This window comes from Bos indicus, chromosome 2 (assembly GCF_029378745.1).
Source record: "Bos indicus isolate NIAB-ARS_2022 breed Sahiwal x Tharparkar chromosome 2, NIAB-ARS_B.indTharparkar_mat_pri_1.0, whole genome shotgun sequence".
Lineage (NCBI taxonomy): Eukaryota > Metazoa > Chordata > Mammalia > Artiodactyla > Bovidae > Bos > Bos indicus.
This window is the reverse complement of record NC_091761.1, coordinates 18,105,859-18,129,601: the sequence shown is the minus strand read 5'-3', so window position 1 is coordinate 18,129,601 and position 23,743 is coordinate 18,105,859. Positions and strand designations below refer to the sequence as shown.

Here is a 23,743-nt window from a genome sequence, read left to right as displayed (position 1 = left end):
AAATTGCAAATGAGCAATAACTGATGCTTCTAAAAATCTAATTTCATTCTTTTTTAAATTGTAATCAGCAAACATAAGCAGTTGATCTAAACAATAGTGTCAAGAAATCTGTACCTTTAATGGTCACTTTTGATTTGGAAGTGTCACTTCCAGCCACATTAGAAGCTTTACACACATAATCTCCTGCATCTGCTTTAGTCACATCCTTAAGTTCTAGCACAGCAGTCCCATTAGCAAAGCTGAAGCTGCATCTGTCTGAGGGCTTTATTTCTCTGCCAGCCTTCAACCACTGGATCCTGATGGGTTCTGATCCCCAGACATGGCAGCTGAGTTGCACAAATTCTCCTTCACTTGCTGTTACTGGGGTAAGGTGCTGATCAAACACAGGTGGCTTCTTAGGTTCTAGAATTAAAAAGGTATTTTCATGAGGAACATAACAACAAAAAAGTATTAAATTCTAGAAAAGAACGTTTTGCCTCTAACAGGTAGCACTGATTGCTATATATAGTAGAATTGAATCGCGTGCCTTTATTTCTGAAAACACTGGTTACACGTGTTGGATTTTAAAAATAGAAAAAGGTTTAAAAACAAGCAAAGAACAGATGCCATGCTGCCCATGAATTACCCAAGTGTCTGTGTCCTGATTCAGCACTACAAACACCGCACTGGCAGTTACTGTAAACTTCGGTGTCACATAGTATACTATTGATTCTCTCAAACTTGGGTGCAGCTGTATTTTCACTGGACCCTGAAATCTAAGAGCCTATTGGAGAATTCTGTGCATGATATGCAATGCTGGCTATCCTTTGGGAAAGAAAGCCAACATTTGAGTGATCCATGAGCCCACATCTTAATATGTGATTTTCCTTGATGTTCAGATTTAGTTATTATATGTAGCTACAGTAGCATTTAAAAACCCAATCTTTGCCCAAAGGAATGAGGAGTTGAAGCTCAGTGCTCAACTGAAAACCAATGAAGAAGACATCAGTAACATGACAGGAAGGCTGTGTACAGCTCAGTGTTATGTAATGATTTTACTGAACTGTTCTGAGACCTACATTTAAGAAGAATAAGGCAACATTTATGATTGCACAGATGAAAACTTCTGATGCCTTACTCTTTAAAATTCTATGTATTAAAAAGCCTCAGAATTCTACAGAAAGTATTTATCTATCTACTCCATGGCAAAACCATCATGAATGTAAATCATGAATAAAAGCCACCACTAAGCACATATTCATCTTACTAAATGTGTTTAAATGCATTTAAGTCCTATTAAATGAATGATAAAATCTGAATTACAAGTTAATTCAATGATATTACCTTATTAGTAATATTAACCTACTGATGATATTAGCCTATTGTCTGGGCACCCTGAAATGGCCAGCTAGATGATCAGAGTTGGTAATTAACTCCCAGCTGTTCAATGAAGTTAGATTGCAAAGTGATTTTGATGAACTGCCTCATAATCATCTGGATGAAGCCATTACAGTTAGAAGATCAGATTGAGACAATCTCCTTAAACAATACAGTCTATTTCTTCGCCTCAAGCTATGACTGTATATTTGTAATGATATACATCTTTCCACCCATTTTTTCTCTTAGAGTAAATTTTATCCTTTTACATGAGATTAATATTAATTTACAGGATAAATGCTTTGGGAAATATATGTCAGACATAATGCTTTAGAAATATCCTTAGAAAAGAGAATGCTTCAGAATGTGATAGACCTCATAATAAGCAAAGCTAATACAGTATTCAATGATGAAAATTTTTCAAAATTTAAAAACAAGTGTGCTTCATAAAATTTTGTAAGTCACTTATGCATGAATTTCAAAGTAGCCTTAGACTTCTAACTACCTGGCAACATTTTGGGATGTGATTTACAAGCTAAGATACATAGTCTATAATATGACACCTACTGTGCTAGGCCATGTAATTAAATGACAAATAATACATATACATACATATATATATCTTAGTAAACATAAGTGAAATTGTAGCAAGCCAATTAAATAATATATATCTGGAATCCAGAAGTAGGTTGAGATGTCAGAAGAAACACACATGGCTGTCTAATGGACAGAAAGGAAAAACGCATCATGCTGGGGCAGTCAAGGAGACTTACCTTTGATGACGATCGAAGATGTACATAAAGCAGAGCCTGCATCATTCGACACTTTGCATGTGTACAAACCAGCATCGTCCATGCCTGCCCTCTTGATTTGCAGCAGAAGTGTGTTGTTCTTGAAGGTGATTTCACAGTTAGATGTTGGATGGATCTCTATGTTATTTTTGTACCAAGCAACAGAGATGGGTTGGGAACCAGCAACACGGCCCTCAAGTTTGAAAGAATTCCCTTCTGTTTCTTCTACTGTCTCTGAGAGTTTTTTCGTGAAACTTGGTGGGATCAGCCGCTCTGTAAGAAAGTTCAAGGACATATGAAGTGGAATCCAGAAGTAAGTTATTAATAGGAGGCTTTTCAAGAGAGAGAAGCCATATTTTAAGCTCAAAATCAATGCTGACCAACTAAATACAGCATATTAGTGTAATGTTCCTAAATATTTTGCCTCCCTCCACAAGCTTATTGTATTTATTTTTATTTTTAAATTAAAAAAATTACTTTATATCAGAATATAGCTGATTAACAATGTTGTATGTTTTAGTTTTAACAAGTTTATTTTAAACTGTTCTCTGATTTATGGGATGGATGATAAGAATAACTTATGGCCAGTTACAGAACCAGATATTTGTAAAAAGTAAAAGCAGGGGGAGAGAAACTTTAGAGAAATGCAGATTTTAAAAGATCATTTTTTTCTCTAGAGAAACTTATTTCTTCTGAAACATTTTTTTTTTATGTCAGTGGTTCAAAAATGTCCTAAATGAAAAAAAAAATCCTAAATATTATCTGTTCTAACAAAACTGATATGCAAAGATACCTTTTATATTGAGCTGAGCTGTGCAGGAGTCCTTTCCCACTTCATTGACAGCATAGCATGTATACTGTCCAGAGTCTCCTTTGTCCACTTTTAGGATGGTCAGGTGGGCATTGTTTTCCAGATAACTAATCTGGTAGTTTCCACCACTTCGGATCTCTCTGTTGTCTTTAGCCCAGGCGACCTTTATCGGCTGTGTCCCAGTCACGTGGCACTCAAAGTCTGCACTCTCTCCCACCACAGCATCCACAGGGGCCAGAGGGATGTCAAAGAAGGGGGGGTTCTTCCCCTCTGGGAGGACAGCAGAAAGACAAGTTTTCAGGCTCCATACCTGACCGTCCTAGGTCACACAAATCGTCCTCCCCTAATTTCAAATTTGGTTCTAACAATTTTACTTACAAAAATAGAAGCTTTAGGGATTCACGCACCTGTGAGAATGAGTCTGGCACTGGAAGAAGCAGAACCTATAGGATTTGTAGCTGTGCAAGAATATTGGCCTGCAAAACTCCGATCAGTTTGGAAAATGTTTAGAGTGGCCACATTATCTAAAAATGATGCTTGTATGTTGGGGCTGTCTTTCACTGGCCTGCCATCTTTAAACCAAGACACTGAGATAGGTTCTGATCCACTGACGGCACACTCAAAAACAACTGGCAGCCCAACTGTTTCCTGAACATCTCTCAACTGTCGAGAAAATGATGGTGGAAGTTTTTGCTCTGTAGGAAGAGAATTAAAGTGATGAATACTTCTGGACATTTTGAATTTACTGAATATTCTTCTCACAATTATTGTTACCTAGATAATAGAACTCCTATAAAAACATCAGGATATCAGGAGATATTCACAACTCTTAAATTAACTTGGACTCAGGGAAAAGCAGGTAAATTTTTGGAGCAAAAGTTTTAATTTGATGGCATGCTGATACATGTTATGGAGAAGGGAATGACAACCCACTCCAGTATTCTTGCCTGAAGAATCTCATGGACAGAGGAGCCTGGCGGGCTACAGTTCATGGGGTCGCAAAGAGTTAGACATGACTGAGTGACTGACACCCATGCGTGGTAGGTGTAAAAATATGTAAACCAATAGAAAAACTGATTACTTTAAGGTATATTTCTGGCATGTAGCAGATTCTCTTACTTTTAAAGACTGCTTTCCAGCAATCTGAATGAGACACTCAGGGAGTAAGGATTTAAAAATATGGTTATTTGTTTTTCTTAAAGATGTAATTATAGAGGCAAATGATGACATGATCCTTCTAACTGAAGATTTAGTCATTTTATTTCTCTCTGTAAAGGTGATTGAAAAAGATAATCTAATTTGTAGGTAGAACTACTTAAGCAGAAAACTTTGCATTTGGAAAGATTTCTCCAAAAAGAAAACCCTCACCAGATATTTAAAATCTTGTTCAAAAGACACACATTCATTCACTTTAAAAATATTGCAATCACCTTGAACAGTCAGGAAAGTTGACGAAGAAACTTCTCCCACACTGTTTTCAGCTCGGCAGATATATTCTCCGCTGTCATTACTATCAACCTGGTTGAAAACCAATGTAGCAACATTGTTCCTAAAATGCATCTTGTAGGTAGCAGTAGGTCTCAATTTTGTATCCCCTTTAAACCAGGACACCGCAATTTCAGGGGTCCCGCCAAGCTGGCATTGTAATGAGGCAGAATCTCCAACAGTCACCTTCACAGGCTCCAACTGCCTGACAAAATATGGTGGTTCTACAGACAAGAGAGAGAATCAGTCATGAAGGAGGCATGCTGCAGGGGTTACGTGTATGCAAAGATGGGAATGTGCAATCACAACAAACCTAGTATCAGGATCTGTGCTGAACAGGAGTCTTTTCCGGAAGTGTTCTCAATGTAACAGTTGTACTGCCCTGCGTCCTCCACTGTGCTGCTTGGGATTTCCAGGATCGCAGATCTTTCAGTTGTGGTTATGTTACACCTCTGAGATGGAGTTACGTTTATGCCATTTTTCTTCCATGTCACGGAAATGGGAGGAGTTCCAGTGTATGTGCCCTCTAGGATCAGAGGTTTTCCTTTCTCTATGCTGTAATCATTGAGCTTCTTTACAAATCTGGCTGGGGCTGTAGCAGACAAATCGAAAATACGATATCAAACACATATACACATGGATATGGGCATATCTAGTACTTCACCTATGTTAACTGTACAAATGCAGAATAGCAGTCAAACAAACCTTTTACGTAGAGATGTGTTGTATAAGAAACTTTGCCAGCTTCATTAGTAACGATGCAGGTATACTCCCCACTCTGTGATGTATCCACGTCAAACAACTCCAGTTCAGCAACTGAATCCTCCAAAGACACATTACATGTGTCCCCTGGTACTAGTTCAGTGCTTCCCTTGAACCAGCTAACACTGAAAGGGGGTGTTCCTTTTACAATGCTTGTGAAGGTTACGTTGGTTCCAGTTAAAACATCCATGGGGTCAGGTTTCTGAACAAAAGATGGTGGTTCTAAACAAAAAAGCACATATCAGAAAAAGGTTAACAATTTTGAATTTTGATTATAAAAGTGTTTAATGCATAATGAAATGCAATGATATTTTACTGTATTTTGGACTGACCTCTCACAGTCAAAGGAGCACTGCACTCATCAGAACCGGCCACATTAGTAGCTATACACGTGTAGTTGCCAGCATCTGATTCTTCCAGCATGTTCACAGTTAAAGCACATGTGTTATCTGTCAGGGTGGTCTGGTATTTCCTTCCACTGCTAATCTCGTTTCTTTCATGGAACCAGGAGACGGAGATTGGAGGTGATCCATAGACTTTACACTCCATTACCACCGAGGAACCAGACAGACCATTTGTCTCTTTCAATCTTCTCGTGAACGAAGGAGGAACAATTCGGTCTGAATGTGATAAAAATCAAACAAACAAGGGACATCAGTTATAAAATGATTTGAAGAGAGAATTATTGTCTTTTTGATGGAATATCCCTAGATCCATTTGGCTCTTTTGTGGGGGAATCAAAGAACTGCCCGAGGCTTCACACAATGGAGAGCCTTGAGAATCAATGGGCAAGATGTGCTAATTGACTTAGGAATTTTGGTCTCTCTTTGCTGTGTATCATTATGTGGAGAATTATTCCAGCATAACCAACAGTAGAAAACCACAGTATCCTCATTCCTTACTCAGGAATTAAGTTTTATTCCTACCACCCTGAATTGTGGTAATTCCTCCAAGAGAAAGGAATAGAACTTTTGGGCTTGCTTTTCTCCTATCTCTATAATGAGCTGGTTGGATGGCATTGTTGATTCAATAGACATGAGTCTGAGGAAGCTCTGGGAGATAGACAGTGAATGACAGGGAAGCCTGGCATGCGGGAGATAGTGAATGACAGGGAAGCCTGGCAGGCTACAATCCATGGGGCTGCCAAGAGTCAGACATGGCTTAGCAACGGAACAACAACAGGATAGGCATATTACCTCTAATTTTGCTGTTGCAGAATGTCAGACTCATGTCACACTGTAGAATGTGGAGCTTCTCATACACATACATGTAAAGCAGGAACTATACTATGATCACACCAAAACAAAAACCCAACCAACCAACCTGAAACTTGCACTGAGGCTGTGCAGCTGTCTTTGCCCACAGGGTTCTGCACCTCAAAACTGTACACCCCACTGTCACTGGGGGCCACATTAATGATCTTAAGGCCAGACACTTTGTTGAAGAAGCTTATTTTGTATTTGTTGTCACTTGTCAGCTCTTTTCCATCCTTAAACCACTTGGTCGTGAGTTCGGGTGTGCCAGTGACCGAGCATTCCAAGGTACAGGTGTCTCCTGTGGTCACTGTTATGGATTCTGGCTTTTCCACAATTGCTGCAGGCTCTGGAATGAGATACAAATTGCATTCAAGTGTTAAAACCCCATGGAAAAACTAAGGAAGACACAGGTTCTGGTAAGTGTATGCCTTCTACTCATGATGACATTCTCTCTGCACTAACCGAGGATGGACACCGTGGCAGAACACTCTTGCATTCCGGCATCATTTTTGATCTGACAGGTGTATTTCCCGGCGTTGGCTGTTTCCGCTCTTGAAAACTGTAGGGTTGCAGTGTTTTCTGAATAAGAGATCCATATGTTGTCACTTTCTCTGACGATCTCCCCCTTGTCTTTGAACCACACCACGGAAATGGGCTCAGCGCCCTCAACAGTAGCCTGAAGCTGAACTTCTTCACCAACGATGGTAGAAACATCACTGGGCTTCTTCACAAACCTTGGTGGCGCTGAAGAAAAGGGGGCAAAAAAAAAAAAAAAAAAGAGATTTAAAAGGTGTGGGGCTAAGAGTATTTCCCTCAAAGCCATCAATGCCAGGAATCAAACTAGTGACCATGCACTCCTTGCATTTCTTAAAGAGGCATTTCTGGTGAGTGGGAGCAAGAATGCATTAGAGTTTTGTACTTTTCTGGCCTTGCCACAAGGCTTGTGGGATCTTAATCTCCTGACCAGGGATTGAATCCTAGGCCACCGAGTGAAAGTGTCGTGTCCTGACCACTAGACCACCAGGGAACCCTCCTAGAGTTTGTGTTAAGCAGAAGGAGTTGAACACCTTTGCTTCTCTAGCTTTCTAATCCAATCAAAATCTACTGGGAAAACTGTTTAAAAGGGTATTTAGTAGGATTTGAAATGCACACTAAACATAAAAAGATTTAGGAAAGGAGAAAGGGGGAAAGTAGAAGAGACACTAGTGGAGAAGGATGGAGCCAGAGCTGAGGAGTCAACAGGGTATTAAAGTTAGAAGGAAAATACTAGTAAGCACGAGAGGCTGAAGTCACTCTAACCTTTCAGAGTGATGGAGCCCACACAGGTGTCACTTCCCACATCATTCGTGGCTTTGCACTGATACTCCCCAACGTCCGCAGCATCGACGCTCAGAATGTGAATACTCGTCAGGAAGTTCTCAGACATGATCTTGTACTTTTTGCCACTCCTAAGTTCTCTCTTGTCTTTATGCCATGAAACTTGAAATGGGGGAGTGCCCTGAAGCTCACATTCAAGGTGAACATCAGCTCCTTTCAGTGTTTCAACGGGATGAGGCTTTTTGCGGAAAATGGGTGGTTCTAAAGTTGGAAGAAAATCAAGTTAGAAAGAAAGGGGAATTAGGCTGTATTCTCTAAGTATGTATTTACAAGTAAAAATCAGTTGTCTAGTCCAACATAGAGAGTATCACTTCCAATTTTCTATTGTATCCTTTAAAACTTTTAGAACCTTGGAGAGTCCAACAGGGAATTGAGAGGACAGCTAGGATGTGCAAGACATAAAAGATGGGTAAATGCTACTCTCCCACTTTGTCCCAGATAGCTAGTGGGAAGCTTCTGTATATATAGCCCAGGGAGCTCAACTAGGTGCTCTGGGATGACCTAGAAGGGTTGGATGGGGAATGGGGCTCAAGGAGGGGGTATTTGTATACTTATGGCTGATTCACACTGTTGTGCAGCAGAAACAAACACCACACTGCAAAGCAATTATATCCCAATTTACAAAGAGAGCGAAGAGCTGACCTTTAACTTTCAAGGAGGTGGTGCTGCTCGCGCTGCCGGCGGCATTGCAGGCCTCGCAGGTGTAGTCGCCACTGTCTTCCACGCTGAGCCCGTGCATTTCCAACACTGCCACTGAGTCCATGAACGACATTCTGAATTTACTGCTCTCTTGAATTTCAGTCTCGCCCTTGTACCATAAAACTTTGATTTCTGGAGACCCTCCTATTTTACATTCGTATCTTGTAGATTCATCTTGCTTCACGATTCTTGAAGGTTCTAGCTTCTTAATGAACCTGGGCGGTTCTATGGAAGCAAGAAAGAAAACACAAGGGAAGAGATGGGAAAGACATGTATAATTCAGGATGAAGGGAAAACTCAAAAAGAGAGGTCTTTAGCTCTGGAAAACATATTTATTTGCTATAGTTCAAGAAAGAATAGGTAAGTGAAATCTAAATCCTGAAGTAAAATGCCTTTACTTTTGTAAGCACCCACATTAAATATTATTGCAAAAGGAAGGAAGAAGAGACATTAATCCTTGTGCAATCCTACCAGAAAAAGAATCACTTCTTTGTGCAAGATGAGAGGCAGAGTGTGCATCTGTTGGTGAAAGCACTCTATGGTTTACAGGGATTAAGAGCATTTGATTACTTTCTTGTATGTGAACCAGTACAGGTCTGTCGTTTCCTATGGCTGCAGAGATACCAGTTATGTGCCAGGAAGAGTCAGAGTAGCAAAACTGGGTCAGATATCTTAATATTTTAAAGTGCTATTTTCTCCTATAGGACTTTAATAGATATTTCTTCAACCTCTATGATAGCCCTTTGAAGTGGGGAGAGCAACACTTTCTTCATTAACTGAATCAGAAAATTCAAGTTTAGGGAGATAAAATAATTAGCAATATGTCACAGGGCACATGGGCTGCTGAATCTAACTCTATTTTAATTTCAAGTTATTTATAAATTGTCACCACAAAAAGTCTTTAAAAATGCTCTCATGAGTTAGACCAGCAGCTCACTGAGTTAATTTCTGACCACAGCAGACAGGAACTGTTTTTGCTACCTTGAGACATGGTTGCCTTCCATGATGTAAGATATTAATGTACTCTCCAGTCCCCTGACTTCCACTATTATTTAAGTGAGGCTAGCAGAAGAGAAGAATTTGACACAATCTGACTCTTCTTGAAGGGCTTTATAGTTTGAGGTGAGGAACAAAACCATTAATTTACAAACTACTGTGGAAAAATATATCATTCAAGACAACTTCCTTTTATTGTCCTAAGATAGTTTCTTTCAAACTTGGATTATCTTACAATTCTGTGAAAAGTTCCTGTTCTCTCTCTAGTCTCTATTTTTAGCCATTGAAAATGGACCCTCAGCCCATGTTTGACCAGTTTTATATATTTTTTTTTTTAAATTAAAAACTTGCTCCCATTTAGAAGACCCTAGATTTGCTGTAAACTGTAAACTATAAACTTGTAGCCTGCCCAACACCTCCCATAGAGCCTGGCCCATGAAACTGAATTTGCTCAGTCATGTCCAACTCTTTGAGACCCCATGGACTGTAGCCTAAACCCTAGTCCTAAACACATTTTTCAAGTACACACTTCCTCCTATAGTGTTAGAAGTTGAAATGAGCCCTTGCTATTTTGCTCCAACAAGTACCTTGTACACCCAGATGAGCAGAACAAGAGTCTTTTCCGGCGACATTGCTTGCATAGCAGGTGTACTGCCCAGCATCGCCTTTGCCTATTTTGAGAACCGTCAGAGTGGCGGTATTTTCAACCAAAGTCATCTTGTAGTTGCCTCCAGGACGAATCTCTCGGTTATCTTTAGCCCAAGTGATTTTCATTGGTGCAGTTCCAGTTACGTGACATTTGAAAGAACCACTTTCTCCAAGAGCCAGATCTACTGACACAGGCTTGAGATCAAAGAAAGGAGGTACTTCATGCTCTGGAAAGAATGAAGAGCAACACGGTGACTTCAGTTTCCGTGCTCTCAGACGTGGAGCAGACACTATGTGGCACCAGTCCTTGGTGGCTGGGTGCAGTGAAGCTGCTTTATAACGAAGAGGTCATGTGATGAGTTACTCACCTAAGAGGACGAGCTTCGCACTGGATGAAGCAGTCCCAAGGGGATTCGAAGCCGAGCAATTGTACTGACCTACGTGGCTCTGGTCAGTTTGCAAAATCTGAAGAGTTGCTACATTGTGAACAAAAGATGTTTGCAGATTAGCATCATCTTTCAAAAGTACCCCATCCTTGTACCAAGACACTTGGAGAGGTTCTGAGCCATTGATGCGACATTCAAATGCAACTGGGAAGCCAAGAGTCTCCTGAACATCCTTCAGTTTTCTTGCAAAGGAAGGTGGAAGTTTGCGCTCTGTAAAGAAGTTATAGACAATCCTTATTTACAAGAGAGAAAACAACCATGGCGTATTTCAATCCATTAACATTGTGATGTTTTTAAGAAAATGAATCTGTCAACACACAGTGAGACTTGCAGAGAAAACTGTCATCACCTTTGATAACAAGCACGGATGAAGAAGCCACCGCTCCCACAATGTTTTCTGCCTTGCAGGTATATTCTCCCACGTCACTGTGATCCACTTTGTTGATCACCAAGGAGGCAACGTTATTTTTGAATTGCATTTTATATGCAGGAGCTGACCGTAGCTTTGTGTGTTCTTTATACCAAGAAATTCTGATTTCTGGGGTTCCATCCACTTTACACTGTAAAGTTATAGGTTCTCCGATGACTGCTTCCACGTGTTCCAGAGGCTCAATGAAATAAGGCGGTTCTGAGGTAGAAAGGATGATAATCAATCAGGCGCACTAACTAAAAGAAGATGTTTTGAAAGAAAGAAAAGAGCAAGAAGAAGAGGTAACTGTCAACACACCTAAGACAGACACCACAGCATCACAAATATCTTGACCGGCCTCATTTTCTATTAGGCAACTGTACTGTGCATAATCCTCTATTGTGCTGTCGAGGATTTCCAGGATGGTAGATTTTTCTGTCATGGTAATACTGCAATTCTGAGACTGTGTAAGGGCAAACTCATTCTTCATCCAGCTCACCGAGATGGGAGGGGTACCCGTAAACGTGGCCTCAAGAACGATGGGGCTTCCTGTCTCGACACTGAAATCGGCCAGTCTTTTCACAAAGGTGGCCGGTTCTATGAGGAGAAAACACAGAGGCAGAATTGACATCTTCAAGTGAAGAATCAGAAAAAATGTTAAAGATATGTGCTTTAGGAGGAAAGGGCAAACCTTTCACAAAAAGATGTGCGGTACAGGAGGCACTGCCAGCGTCATTAGTCACAAGGCAGGAGTAGTCCCCGCTCTGCAAGGGCTCCACCTCAAATAGCTCCAGTTCCGTGACAAAATCTTCCAGAGAGATGCTGCATGACTCCCCGGACACCAGCTCCCTGCTGCCTTTAAACCATTTGACCTTGAAAGGCGGGGTGCCTCTGATGACACTGGTGAATGTGAGGCTCGTTCCAGGGAGCACTTCCACAGAGTCAGGGGTTTGTTCAAAAGAAGGTGGTTCTAGAGACCCCAGGGAAGGGGGAAGATCAAGAGAAAAAAGGAATCCAAGTAAGCAGTGCTTTTTGCTACTTGAAGAAAAAGGAACTAAGACTATGCACAAAGACAAAATACAGAAATCCCCCACAAGGCAGGCACTAAGTCACGTGGTGGAGGCGCTGGAGAAGCAGCGGTCTGGCCCCTGAACACTGACCTTGGATAGTCAGGACCGCCGAGCATTCATCTGACCCAGCCACGTTGGCGGCCACGCATGTGTATGTGCCTGTGTCAGAGGGCTCCAAGAAGCTCAGATTCAAAGTGCAAACGTTTTCCGAAAAGCTGGACTGGCATTTAGGCCCACTGACAATCTCATTGCCATCCTGAAACCAACCCACGGAGATGGGGGCGGAGCCGGAGACTCTGCACTCCAAAACCACTGAGGCCCCGACGATGGCGTTGATGTCCTTCAGCTTGCGGATGAAGGAAGGAGCCACAATCCGATCTGTGTGGATGAAGCGTAGTTTTCCGTTGAAAGAGAAGCTTTATTTTTTCCCCCAGGGAAAATGATATGTTCATGAAAACCTCATATTACTCACCAGAAACGTGGACAGAAACAGTGCAGGTACTCTTACCAACACTGTTCTTCACTTCAAAGCTATATAACCCCTTGTCACTCATTTCTGCACACGGGATTTTAAGCGAAGCCACTTTGTTGACGAATGTGATGTGATGCTTGCTGTCTGCAGCTATTTCTCTGCCATCTTTGAACCACTTGGCTGAAAGTTCTGGTGTTCCAGTCACTACACATTCTAATGCGAAAGCATTTCCAGTAGTGACAGTCATGGGTTCTGGTTTCTCAATGATTCTGGCTGGTTCTAAAAGAAGAAGTATATTGCATTGAACACAAAGTCATCTTTCAAACCAAGAGTATACTCAGTATATTACTGGGTAAGAATAAGATTTGCAGGCGATGTCATAGGTCAAGCAAATGGACATTTTCCCCCTCAGGCTGCACTTTGTTACTAACCTAGGACAGTCAAGATTGCTGAACACTCTCTCATTCCAGCATCATTTTTGATTTGACACACATATTTTCCAGAGTCAGATGCCTCTGGGCTCCCAAGTTGGAGGGTTGCAACATTATCAACAAATGAAATCCTAGTGTTTTCACTCTCTCTGATGACGTCACCTTTATCTTTCAGCCAGACGACAGAAATGGGCTGGAAGCCTTCCACTACAGCCCGCAACTCAACAGCATCCCCAACCAGGGTTGAGGTGTCACTAAGCTTTTTCACAAATCGTGGGGGTTCTAATGAAAGAAATTTGAGGTTAGAGAAGAAAGATGAGAATCACAGCCAAATACATTACTGGTCAAGCAAGAAAAGATGAAAGCAAGAGGCATATATTTTGGGGCCCATGGATACAAACCTTTGAACTTGAGGGTGCAAACACATGTGTCACTCCCCACCTCATTAGTAGCTTTGCAGTAATATTCGCCCACATCGGCGGCTTCCAGGTTAAGGATATGAAGACTTGCATCAAAATTTTTTGAGGTGATTTTAAACTTCTTGCTGCTTCGAACTTGCTTTCGATCTTTAACCCACACCACTTCAAATGGGGGAGTTCCCGAAATTTCACATTGGAATACAACATCAGAACCTTTAAGGGCTCCTATTGGAGAAGGCTTCTGGGTGAAAACAGGAGGTGCTACCAGAAGAAAAGGAGATAAACAATGAGCGCATTTGCCTAAGAAAAGGGAAAATATGTTAGACTTTAAATCATTCAGTGCCTGGAGTGACCATATGACAGTAAACGAACATAAGAAATGACAAGTCATAAAAGCTAGTTTAAGAATTGCAAGCAAATCCCCTTCACTGGCCTTTTTGTTTTGGAGCTCAGAACACTGCTGAGAAAGAATCCAGAGCAGAGGAGAAGGAAGAAAGCAAGGGACTTAGTGTATCTAACCTTTGATGGTCAGGGCTGTGCTACAGCTGGCGTCCCCAACTCCGTTATGGGCTTCACAGATATAGTCCCCACTGTCCTCTGCGCTGGCTTCATTGATGGTGAGCACTGCCACAGAGTCCACAAAAGACATGTTGTACTTCCAGCTCTCATGAAGTTCACTGTCATTTCGGAACCACGAAACTTTGATTTCTGGAGAACCACTTATTTTGCATTCCAGGTGGATGGATTCTCCCTGCTTTGCAACTTTTGAAGCTTCTAATTTCTTAACAAACTTTGGAGGTTCTAGTAAGTCAAAGGAAGAAACAGCTTATGTTTGTAGCTTAAGATTTTATAAATACCTAATTTTATCTTGTTTATTATTAAGAATATATGTACTTTCTGAGAATTTCATGATAAAATATATATTTTTTTCTGTTAAATAAACTTTTACTATTTTTAATAGAGAATTTAATTGACAAGTTAACCTTGTAGTCTGGATATAGAAACTAAAACATGTAAGTTAATGTATTATAGAAGTATTTGATCAAAATGATAATTCAGAATGCCATATAACAGGAAAAGAGTGAAAAAAAGAGAGGAAATGACATTTAACAAATTTCACATAAACAACACTCTGATAAGATTATACTTAGAGATACACTAATTTAAAAAACAAAATAAAAAGGAAAATAGAACTTTGATTAATGTTGCCTCCAACACTAATATACAAATTCTAATATGATCTAGTTAGTTCATCCCAAACATTTAAAAAATAAAGAAACTTTTCTGAAGAAAATTATGTAAGATGGGAGAGAATAAGTATTGGTCAGTGCCATGTAGAGATACCTTTTACACTGAGTTGAGCTGAGCACATGTCTTTGCCAACATCATTGGTTGCTTGGCAAGTATATTGACCAGAGTCTCCTTTGCCTACTTTAAGAATTCTCAAATGGGGAGTGTTTCCCACACATGTAATTGTGTAGTTTCCTCCAGGACGGATCTCCTTGTTATCTTTTGACCAAGTAATTCGCATTGGTTGAGCACCAGTAACATGACATTCAAAGTCAGCACTTTCCCCAGCAATAATATCTATAGATACAGGCTTGATGTCAAAGAAGGGAGATTTCTTAGGTTCTGGAAGATGAGAAGAAAAATCAGCATACTTTTTGCTGTTGTTCTTTATTGGCTATTTCTACTTTGACAATGAATAGGAAGTCATGGTTTACAAAGAGAAAAAGAGTAACATCGGAACAAACCTCTCGCTGTCAGTCTAGCACTGGAAGACGCTGTTCCAAGTGGATTAGAAGCTGAACAAGAATATTGGCCAGAGTGACTCAAGTCTGTTTGCAGAATTTTTAAGGTTGCCACATTATCTACAAACGATGTCTGTAGATTTTCATCATCTCGTAGAAGTACCCCATCTCTGTACCAGCTCACTTGGATGGGTGCGGAGCCATTCAGTCGACAAGTGAGGGTAACTGGTAACCCAACAGTTTGTTCAATGTCCTTTAGTTGTCTTGCAAAGGAAGGTGGGAGCTGGCGCTCTGCAGGAAGACAAGTAATACTGGAGGCATTAGTACGTGAAACAAAAATTTCCCCATAAAGGGAAGTGTGAAGATAAGGAAGAAGAAATTCCTTAACTCGTAAAATAAAATTATCACCTTGAATTCTGAAGACAGTCTTAGAAGAGGCAGTTCCTATACTGTTTTCTGCTTTACATGTGTACTCTCCACTGTCATTGATGTTCACTTTATTAAAAACAAGTGTGGCCACATTGTTTGTAAAATAAGTCCTGTATTCAGGAGTCGGCCGTAACTTCGTATCGCCTTTGTACCAAGACACTGTAATTTCTGGGCTCCCAGCAACTTGGCATTGTAAAGAAACGGAATCTCCCACTGATGCCTCCAGAGGCTCCAGTTCCGTAACAAAATAAGGTGGTTCTAAAGAGGAAAGGTTCACGATCAGCAACTGGGATTAAAGAAAACCACACAAACCACGCCTCACGTTAGACAAATGCCAATCATTGGAGAATAAGAAACACACCTAATGTAGACACCAGGGCTTCACAAACATCCCTTCCCGCCTCATTTTCAATCTCGCAGGAATACCGTCCTGCATCTCTTTTTGTGCTGTTCAGAATTTCCAGGATGCAGGTCTTCTCTGTTGTGACTATGCTGCATTTTTCAGACGGTGTTATGTTGAAACCATCCTTTTTCCATGTAACTGAAATGGGGAGTGTTCCCTTATAGGTACTTTCCAAAATGATGGATTTCCCTGGTTCTACAGAGTGATCACTCAGTTTCTTCACAAACACAGCTGGTTCTGGGGAGTGACAAAGCATAGCCGTTAAACACAGTAAAAACACGAACAAAGATGCCACTTAAAAAGCAGGAAGCACAAAGACTGGAGCAAACCTTTTACAAAGAGATGGGTAGTGCAGGATGTTTGGCCAGCGTTGTTAGAAACCACACAGGTGTATTCCCCACTCTGAGAGATGTCCACATTAAATAATTCCAGTTCTGCCACAGTGTCTTCAAAATAGATGTTGCACCTGTCTCCTTTCACCAGTTCTCTGGCACCTCTGAACCAGCCGACCTTAAATGGAGGGGTTCCTCTAATAACACTTGTGAAGGTGATGTTTTTGCCTGGTAGTACTTCCAAAGGTTCAGGTTCCTTCACGAAAGAGGGTGGTTCTATACAAGCAAGGAGGACAATGAAAAGATCCTGTAAGTTTCAGATTTACTTGCGATTTTTATCAAAAAGAAGATGCCTTTTGAATGTGTCAGCAGGGATGGGCACCCAAAGAAGAACTTGTAAGAAAGGATGTGAGTGTCTGACACTGACCTTGTACAGCCAGCACTGCACGGCACTCATCAGACCCAGCGACATTAGCAGCCACACATGTGTAACTGCCCATATCTGATGAGTCCAGAGAATTGAGCTGCAATGTGCAGACGTTATCTGAAAATGTAGTTTGGTACTTCGCTCCACTGACAATTTTGGTTTTCCCATGAAACCAGGCAACAGAGATTGGTGATGATCCGGCTACTTTGCACTCCAAGATACAAGATGTACCCAGCACTCCAATGGTATCTTTCAGTCTTCGTGTGAAAGAGGGAGGAACCATTCGGTCTGCATGAGGAGAGGCAAGAGACTTGAGGTTTGGAAGAACAGCAGAGACTCGAGGGAAGAAAGCTTGTGAAAGGAATTTGCTGAAGCAATGGGAAGAACATGTCACAACTAACCTGAAACATCGACCACGGCTGTGCAGCTGCTTTTGCCAACATTATTTTGAACCTGGAAAGTGTATGTGCCTGCGTCCTGCTTTTCAACAGAGAGAATCTTCAAGGAAGAGATTTTGTTGTAGAAGCTAAATTTGTGTTTTTGGCTGCTGGTCAACAGCTTTCCATCCTTGTACCATTCGACTGAGAGTTCGGGAGTGCCAGCCACCTTACACTCCAGAGTGCACGTTTCTCCTACAGTAACTGTCATCGAACCTGCTTTCTCGACAATGACCGCAGGTTCTGAAATAAAACGTGATAGCCATCTGTTAAAAAATGTTAGCTTCACCTTGTCTCTACTATCAAATTCATTAACACTGTTTCTTTCAATTATATGGATATCTTCAGGCCCTCTTTCTCTAGACCTTAAAATGAGAATCCATAATTACATGCTGTCATGAAATTATAGGAATTATTAAGAAATATGTTTTTGCGTTATTCAACTTCTGAAATAATTTAATGTCATATATTGATTTGTACTTGACCCTCTCTAGAACAAAGCCCACATGTTCCTATGAATTGTTCAGTATTGTTGCTCTACTTTAAGGAGCTAAAGACAGCTTTTTCAAAGTTGTTTTTCAAACAACTGCAAAATTAAAAATGAATATGCCCAAAGATGAAAGTGCAAGTCATTCTTATCAAACTTTGATCTTTGGAGTTTTTGTCAGCTTAAATAGTAACACTTGAGAAAAAAATCTCCTTGTAGCATATGTTGGACTCTCATTTTTTTCATGGTTAAACAAAAGACAGTCGTGATTTTCTCTGCTAATTCATCAAGAAAATAATAAAAATGGTTAATTTTTGTTAGGATCACAGACACAGAAAAGAGTGCCTGAAAGGTCCTTTTCCATAAACCTTTGAGATAGGTGAGGATTGATATAGTTCTAGAAATTAAAAAAAGGAAATTCTGCCACTATCTCTTAGTAAGTCATCTCAGTGTTTGGCACCTCCTTATATCGGAGAACTACTGCACCATATTGTACCAACCTAAAACAGTCAACGTGGCCATGTTCTCCCTCATTCCACCGTCATTCTTGATTTGGCAGATATACTTCCCAGCATTAGCTGGTTCTGCTTTTGAAAACTGCAGAGTGGCAACATTTTCCACAAATGTAATTCTGATGTTTTCACTTTCTCTAACCACTTCTTCCTTCTCTTTAAGCCACTGGACAGAAATAGGCTGGGTGCCTTCTATGGATGCTTGTAACTCAGCAGGCTCACCAGCTACAACTGTGAGGCTGTTCAGCTTGGAGACAAATCTTGGTGGTTCTGAACAGGGAAAGATGGATGGAGATTGTTGGAAAGATTGTCCAGATAATGAAAAAGAGAAAACAAATAACCATTTTGCATGTTCCTGCCATTTCTGCCACGTGCAGGAAATAATGCTTACCTTTTAGTTTTACAATGCAAATGCAAGTATCGCTTCCCACTTCATTCTGTGCTTTACAGTGGTATTCACCAATGTCTAAAGTGTCAACATTGAGAATGTGAATGCTTGCATGGAAATTTTTGGATGCAATCTTGTATTTCTTGCTACTCCGGAGTTGTCGCTTATCTTTGTACCAAACCACCTCAAATGGTGGTGTTCCCGAAAGTTCACATTCAATACTAACTTCAGCATTTTTAAGGGTTTCTACCACAGGAGGGAAGCTGCTAAAAACAGGTGGTTCTGTAAAAAACAAGAATTCCTCATGAACTAGGCTACTTAACTTCATATAATGTTTTTATTTCTTTGTTTAAAAATTGGAAGAAAGAGTCAAACTACTAACACAGGTCTGGCACTATGACTTTAGTGCTGAAGAATAATAGCCTCAGAGAAGCAATAGGGCCTTTACAGAATCACTTGGCTTCACTGGCTGAGGACCCAGACCAGACCCCAGACAACTTTACTGAGCAGCTCAACATTCTGTCTACACCACTTTACTAATTTAGTAAAGATTGATGTGAAATTGTAAAACAAAACAAAAACCAAACACACCTCTAAAGCCAAGTGTAAGGATTAATATGATCTGTATGAGGTATGGGGTCCTGACTTCAGGGATGAAATTTTTTTGCATGTGCTTTACTCTTGGGATACTTGGAAGTTATCACACCATCTGTGTTCTAAGTCTTCCACATCAACAAATGGTTTTTGCAATAATTGCCTCACAATATGACAAACTTAGATTCTGTGACAAAAATTCTGGAAAATACTAGTACTATTTACAACACAGTATAGTGATCTTATTTTAAAAACTAGGAACTAGTTTTGAGAGCGAAAAAACAATATAATTATCCTGTTGTAAATGTAAGGTTAAAACCTCTATTGCTTGAAACTTGGGATATATGTGGCAAATAGTCTTTGTTTTAAATAAAAGATAAAGATCATGCTGAGGATGATGATATATTTATAAGTTGACTGAAGGCAAAAGTTAATTTTAAAATGCCTTCCTTTTTTGAGTGTTTGAAACATCAAATTTGAACTGCTTGGCTAATATGTTGAGGTGATGTATACCTGTGATGGATTCATTTTGATATTTGCAAAACTAATACAATTATGTAAAGTTTAAAAATAAAATAAAATTAAAAAAAAAGAATTATGATATTGGCATAACAAGAAAAATATCTCAGAATGATTATCTATATGTGAGCAAATCTTAAGAAAAACATCTAAAAACAGAAATGATACTATTTGGGAAAATGTCCTATGATCTCAAATGGAAGCTAAAGATGACCGTAAAACAATGAAGAGCTCTGATAGCCAGAGGAGAAGAAGGTGGGCTTCAGGTAATGAGGAAGAGAAGAAAGGTTTCTACCTTTTACAATGACCTTGGTGCTACAGCTCGTGCTGCCAGCAGGATTCTGAGCCTCACAAATGAAATCCCCAGTGTCCTCAGTACCAAGATAATTCATCTGTAAGACGGCCACCGAATCAATGAAAGCCATTCTGTATTTATCGCTGGCTGGGAGTTCATGTTCATTTCTGTACCACACAACTCTGATGTCTGGGGATCCAGTTATTTTGCATTCAAGTCGTGCTGAGTCACCTGCTTTCACTATTTTGGTCGCTTCTAGTTTCTTTACAAACTTTGGTGGTTCTAGAGAGTGAAGAAAAGGGGAGATTATGAGGGAACATAACAGATATAAATAACACAAGTTCAGTTAAGTAGTACAAAAGAAAAACATGAAACATGAACAATGCCTGGCCAATAGAAGGGTATTTTCTTGACTGGGTAGATGCATTGTAAAAGATTAGAGAAAGGACCAGAGCCACAGGCAGACAGAAACATAAAACAATCAAACTTGCACACCTGTCACAAGCAATGTTGTGGTACAAGAGTCGCTACCAACATCATTGGTAACTTGGCAAGTGTACTGTCCAGTCTTGGAGGCATCCACTGAGTAGAGATTTAAGAAGCTAGTTGACCCTTCCAAGCCAATGAAACATTTAGGTCCAGAGGCAAGTTCCACATCATCCTTAAACCACTTGATTTTAAATGGTGGTGTTCCTTTTAGCACAGCTTTAAATTCCACTGTAGAGTCAGGTACGGCTTGTTGTCGCTCAGGTTTCACTAAGAAGCTTGGAGGTTCTATAGATTTGAAGAGAAATGCATATGATTAAATGCCTTGTAGTTGGATTATTTCAACAGTTTTAAGGCCATGTAAGAAAACACTACTGAAAAGAGGTAATGACTGAATATTTCTTGAACTCAATACAGATGTATCTAAAGAAACAGAATTATGGCGATTTTTAGTTTTAAAGGACACCAGGAAAGAGTGTTACATTTAAAAGCAACCAGAGAGAAGAGCCAGAAGAAGTTAAGAAAGTCTAACCTTTTACAGTCAAGATGCCGCTGCACGCTGCATCCCCTGCTACGTTTGATACTCGGCATGTGTAATTCGCAGTGTCTTCTAATTCCAGGTTGTTCACATCCAGTGATACAGTGTTCTCATGACAGACGAGTCTGTATTTTGCACTTGTAGATATTTCTTTTCCATCCTTAAACCACTGAGCACTAATAGGAAGTGAGCCAGAAACTTTGCACTCCATATGAATGGAAGAGCCTAGTACTTTATCCATTTTGGTTAACTTTTTGGTGAATGATGGAGGAATATTTTGATCTGTCCAATGCAAACAACAAAAAACACCCGTTAATCGTTGCCACTCATTTACCAAGGACATAATATACATAAGGGATCTGACGGGGGCCGAGAGTACAGACCTAGCACTCTCAGGTAGGCATCGCAGCTGCTGCTTCCAAAGTCATTTTCCACCTTGAAAGTGTACTCGCCGCTGTCTTGCTTCATTACTGACTGAATCCTAAAACTGGCCACGTTGTTTTCAAAACTCATCGAAAAATATCTACTAGGCACAATCTGTTTCCCATCTTTAAGCCACTTGACTTTGAGTTCTGGTGTTCCGGCCACAACACACTCCAAGGTCACTGGGTCTCTCTCAGTTACATCGACAGATTTAGCTTTCTCTATGATCTGAGCGGGTTCTGTAGTAAGAATGGAAACATGGATGAGTTGCACTCATAATTCCATGGAAAAAGGGTTATTGCTTGTGAAACTGTCTCCAGAGAATAACTCTGAAAGGGGCTAGCTCACACACCTTGTACTAAAAGGAAAGCGTAACACCTCTCAACTCCTGACTCATTCTTGGCTTGACACGTGTACCTCCCACTGTGTCCATTATCCACAGATCTAATTTGAAGTGTGGCCACGTTGTTCACAAAGGAGATGTGAACATTGTCATCTTCATCCAGAATCTGGTCATCCTTGAGCCAGGTGATAGAAATGGGAGGAGAGCCCGCCACAGTGCTCTGAAAGGTGGCAGAACTTTTCAAAACAGTAGTGATGTTTTCTATCTTCTTTATGAACGAGGGTGGCTCTGTGATTAAAGTAGACAGTATGAGAAGAGGAAGTTTATCTGAACTCCTACCCATCATCATAAGATGAAAACTTTACAGAATTTTTACTGGGCAGCCAGCTCCTTTGCATCCAACTGACCTTTCAGAGAGACTCGAGCACTGCAAGAGCAGCTGCCGCCTTCATTGGATACGATGCACTGGTAGTCACCAGTGTCTGAAGGGTCACATCTGTTTATGTTGAGATTAAACACTGACACTCTGTCAGTCAGGGTATATTTTTTGCTGCTCCGAATTTCCTTGTTATTCCTCAGCCAAGTGACTTGGAATGGAGATGTTCCCATAACTTCACACTCCAGCTCCACGTCACTATCTTTGACTACCTCCACGGGTTTCAGCTCCCTGATAAAGGTGGGAGGCTCTAAAGATTCAAAAAGGGGACAGAGAACCGTTTACTCCAGGGAAGACCCAAGGACCAGCCAGGAGCATAGCCAGAATGGAAATGAGAAGCAGTAACGCACCTTTCACTTTTAACTCAATGCTGCAGCTTGCAGTGCCTGCATCGTTTTGAGCTTCACAGACGTAAGTCCCACTATTTTCCACCCTGGCCCCAGATATCTGGAAAGTGGCTAAACCATCAATGAAGGAAATGCCATGTTTCTCAACAGCTGTTATTTCGTTCCCGTCCAGATACCAAGAAACTCTGATTTCAGGCGTGCCTGTTATCTGGCATTCAAATGTCGTGGACTGTCCATTCCTCAGCACTAGCACTGGGCTGGGCTTCTTAATGAATTGAGGAGGTTCTAAAGATGGGGAAAAACGTGTGATGGTGAACATTTTTTATACTAAAGACCAATGAGCAAAACTGTTTTCTCAAGCCCGCTACCCTGAAGAAAATCTAGGCAAGCAAGACAGTGAGAAGATAGAGAGACCAGACCTTTCACAAAGAGAGAGGCTTTAGTGGTTGCTGTGCCAACATCATTGCTCAGTTGGCAGATGTAGGTCCCCGAATCGGCAGCTTTGGCTGAAAAGAGCTCCAGGATGGTGGAGGTGTCATCCTTCCAGACTGAGCGAGCCGCTCCGGAGTGCAACTCTTTGTTGTCTTTAAACCACTTTATTGTCATGGGCGCAGTGCCACCCACAAGTGCCTTTAACTGAACCCTTGTATTGGGATTGACATCTTGTGACTGTGGCTTTTCCAGGAAGTAAGGGGGTTCTGGGGTGAAAGAAGAAGAAGCGAAAGGGGAAAGGAAGGTTTATTTTAGAACTGATCAGTCAAGGAAAGAATTAAGAAATCAGAGAGCAGCAAGTTCTCAAGAGGCAGAGACAAAATTTGCCAACCTTTGACGGTCAGATGGCCGCTGCACTGGTTGTGTCCGGCCTTGTTAGTGGCTGAACAAGTGTAGGTGCCACTGTCTGAACCTTCCAGCTGACTGATTTCCAAGAAGGCAGTGTTGTCATGAAAAGAGAACTTGTATTTTTCACTAGCTGTTATTTCTTGGTCATCTTTGAACCACTGGATGCTTATGGGATGTGACCCAGCCACTATACATTCTAAGTCAATGGAAGACCCTTTAATGCTGTCCATTTTCTTCAGCTTTTTGGTGAATGACGGAGGTATGATAAGATCTATGCAATGAAAAAAAAAAGTCAATCTACTGATTTATACTTTTTTTCTAAAATTGA

The 23,743-nt window shown here is 40.7% G+C and overlaps 1 protein-coding gene across 50 annotated transcripts in view; it reads right to left on the bottom strand.

The window, feature by feature from the left end:
• Positions 1–23,743, bottom strand: part of TTN (titin) — a 276,354-nt gene that overhangs the window by 175,488 nt on the left and 77,123 nt on the right. For all 50 annotated transcript variants that reach the window (XM_070798610.1, XM_070798811.1, XM_070798618.1 and 47 more), the window contains 40 exons: positions 23,399–23,686; positions 22,995–23,273; positions 22,579–22,860; positions 22,200–22,478; positions 21,802–22,080; positions 21,410–21,688; positions 21,021–21,308; positions 20,498–20,776; positions 20,003–20,284; positions 18,598–18,876; positions 18,195–18,476; positions 17,172–17,450; positions 16,771–17,058; positions 16,341–16,619; positions 15,970–16,248; positions 15,588–15,866; positions 15,183–15,470; positions 14,773–15,060; positions 13,948–14,229; positions 13,411–13,689; positions 13,010–13,291; positions 12,579–12,857; positions 12,197–12,484; positions 11,728–12,006; positions 11,355–11,633; positions 10,977–11,255; positions 10,550–10,837; positions 10,121–10,408; positions 8,481–8,762; positions 7,761–8,039; positions 6,924–7,205; positions 6,529–6,807; positions 5,538–5,825; positions 5,149–5,427; positions 4,757–5,035; positions 4,389–4,667; positions 3,366–3,653; positions 2,941–3,228; positions 2,130–2,420; positions 115–402 (listed from right to left, as the gene is read on the bottom strand). In XM_070798610.1, the coding sequence (XP_070654711.1) occupies positions 115–402; positions 2,130–2,420; positions 2,941–3,228; positions 3,366–3,653; positions 4,389–4,667; positions 4,757–5,035; positions 5,149–5,427; positions 5,538–5,825; positions 6,529–6,807; positions 6,924–7,205; positions 7,761–8,039; positions 8,481–8,762; positions 10,121–10,408; positions 10,550–10,837; positions 10,977–11,255; positions 11,355–11,633; positions 11,728–12,006; positions 12,197–12,484; positions 12,579–12,857; positions 13,010–13,291; positions 13,411–13,689; positions 13,948–14,229; positions 14,773–15,060; positions 15,183–15,470; positions 15,588–15,866; positions 15,970–16,248; positions 16,341–16,619; positions 16,771–17,058; positions 17,172–17,450; positions 18,195–18,476; positions 18,598–18,876; positions 20,003–20,284; positions 20,498–20,776; positions 21,021–21,308; positions 21,410–21,688; positions 21,802–22,080; positions 22,200–22,478; positions 22,579–22,860; positions 22,995–23,273; positions 23,399–23,686 (11,301 nt within the window). The remainder of the gene's footprint in view (positions 1–114; positions 403–2,129; positions 2,421–2,940; positions 3,229–3,365; positions 3,654–4,388; positions 4,668–4,756; positions 5,036–5,148; positions 5,428–5,537; positions 5,826–6,528; positions 6,808–6,923; positions 7,206–7,760; positions 8,040–8,480; positions 8,763–10,120; positions 10,409–10,549; positions 10,838–10,976; positions 11,256–11,354; positions 11,634–11,727; positions 12,007–12,196; positions 12,485–12,578; positions 12,858–13,009; positions 13,292–13,410; positions 13,690–13,947; positions 14,230–14,772; positions 15,061–15,182; positions 15,471–15,587; positions 15,867–15,969; positions 16,249–16,340; positions 16,620–16,770; positions 17,059–17,171; positions 17,451–18,194; positions 18,477–18,597; positions 18,877–20,002; positions 20,285–20,497; positions 20,777–21,020; positions 21,309–21,409; positions 21,689–21,801; positions 22,081–22,199; positions 22,479–22,578; positions 22,861–22,994; positions 23,274–23,398; positions 23,687–23,743) is intronic.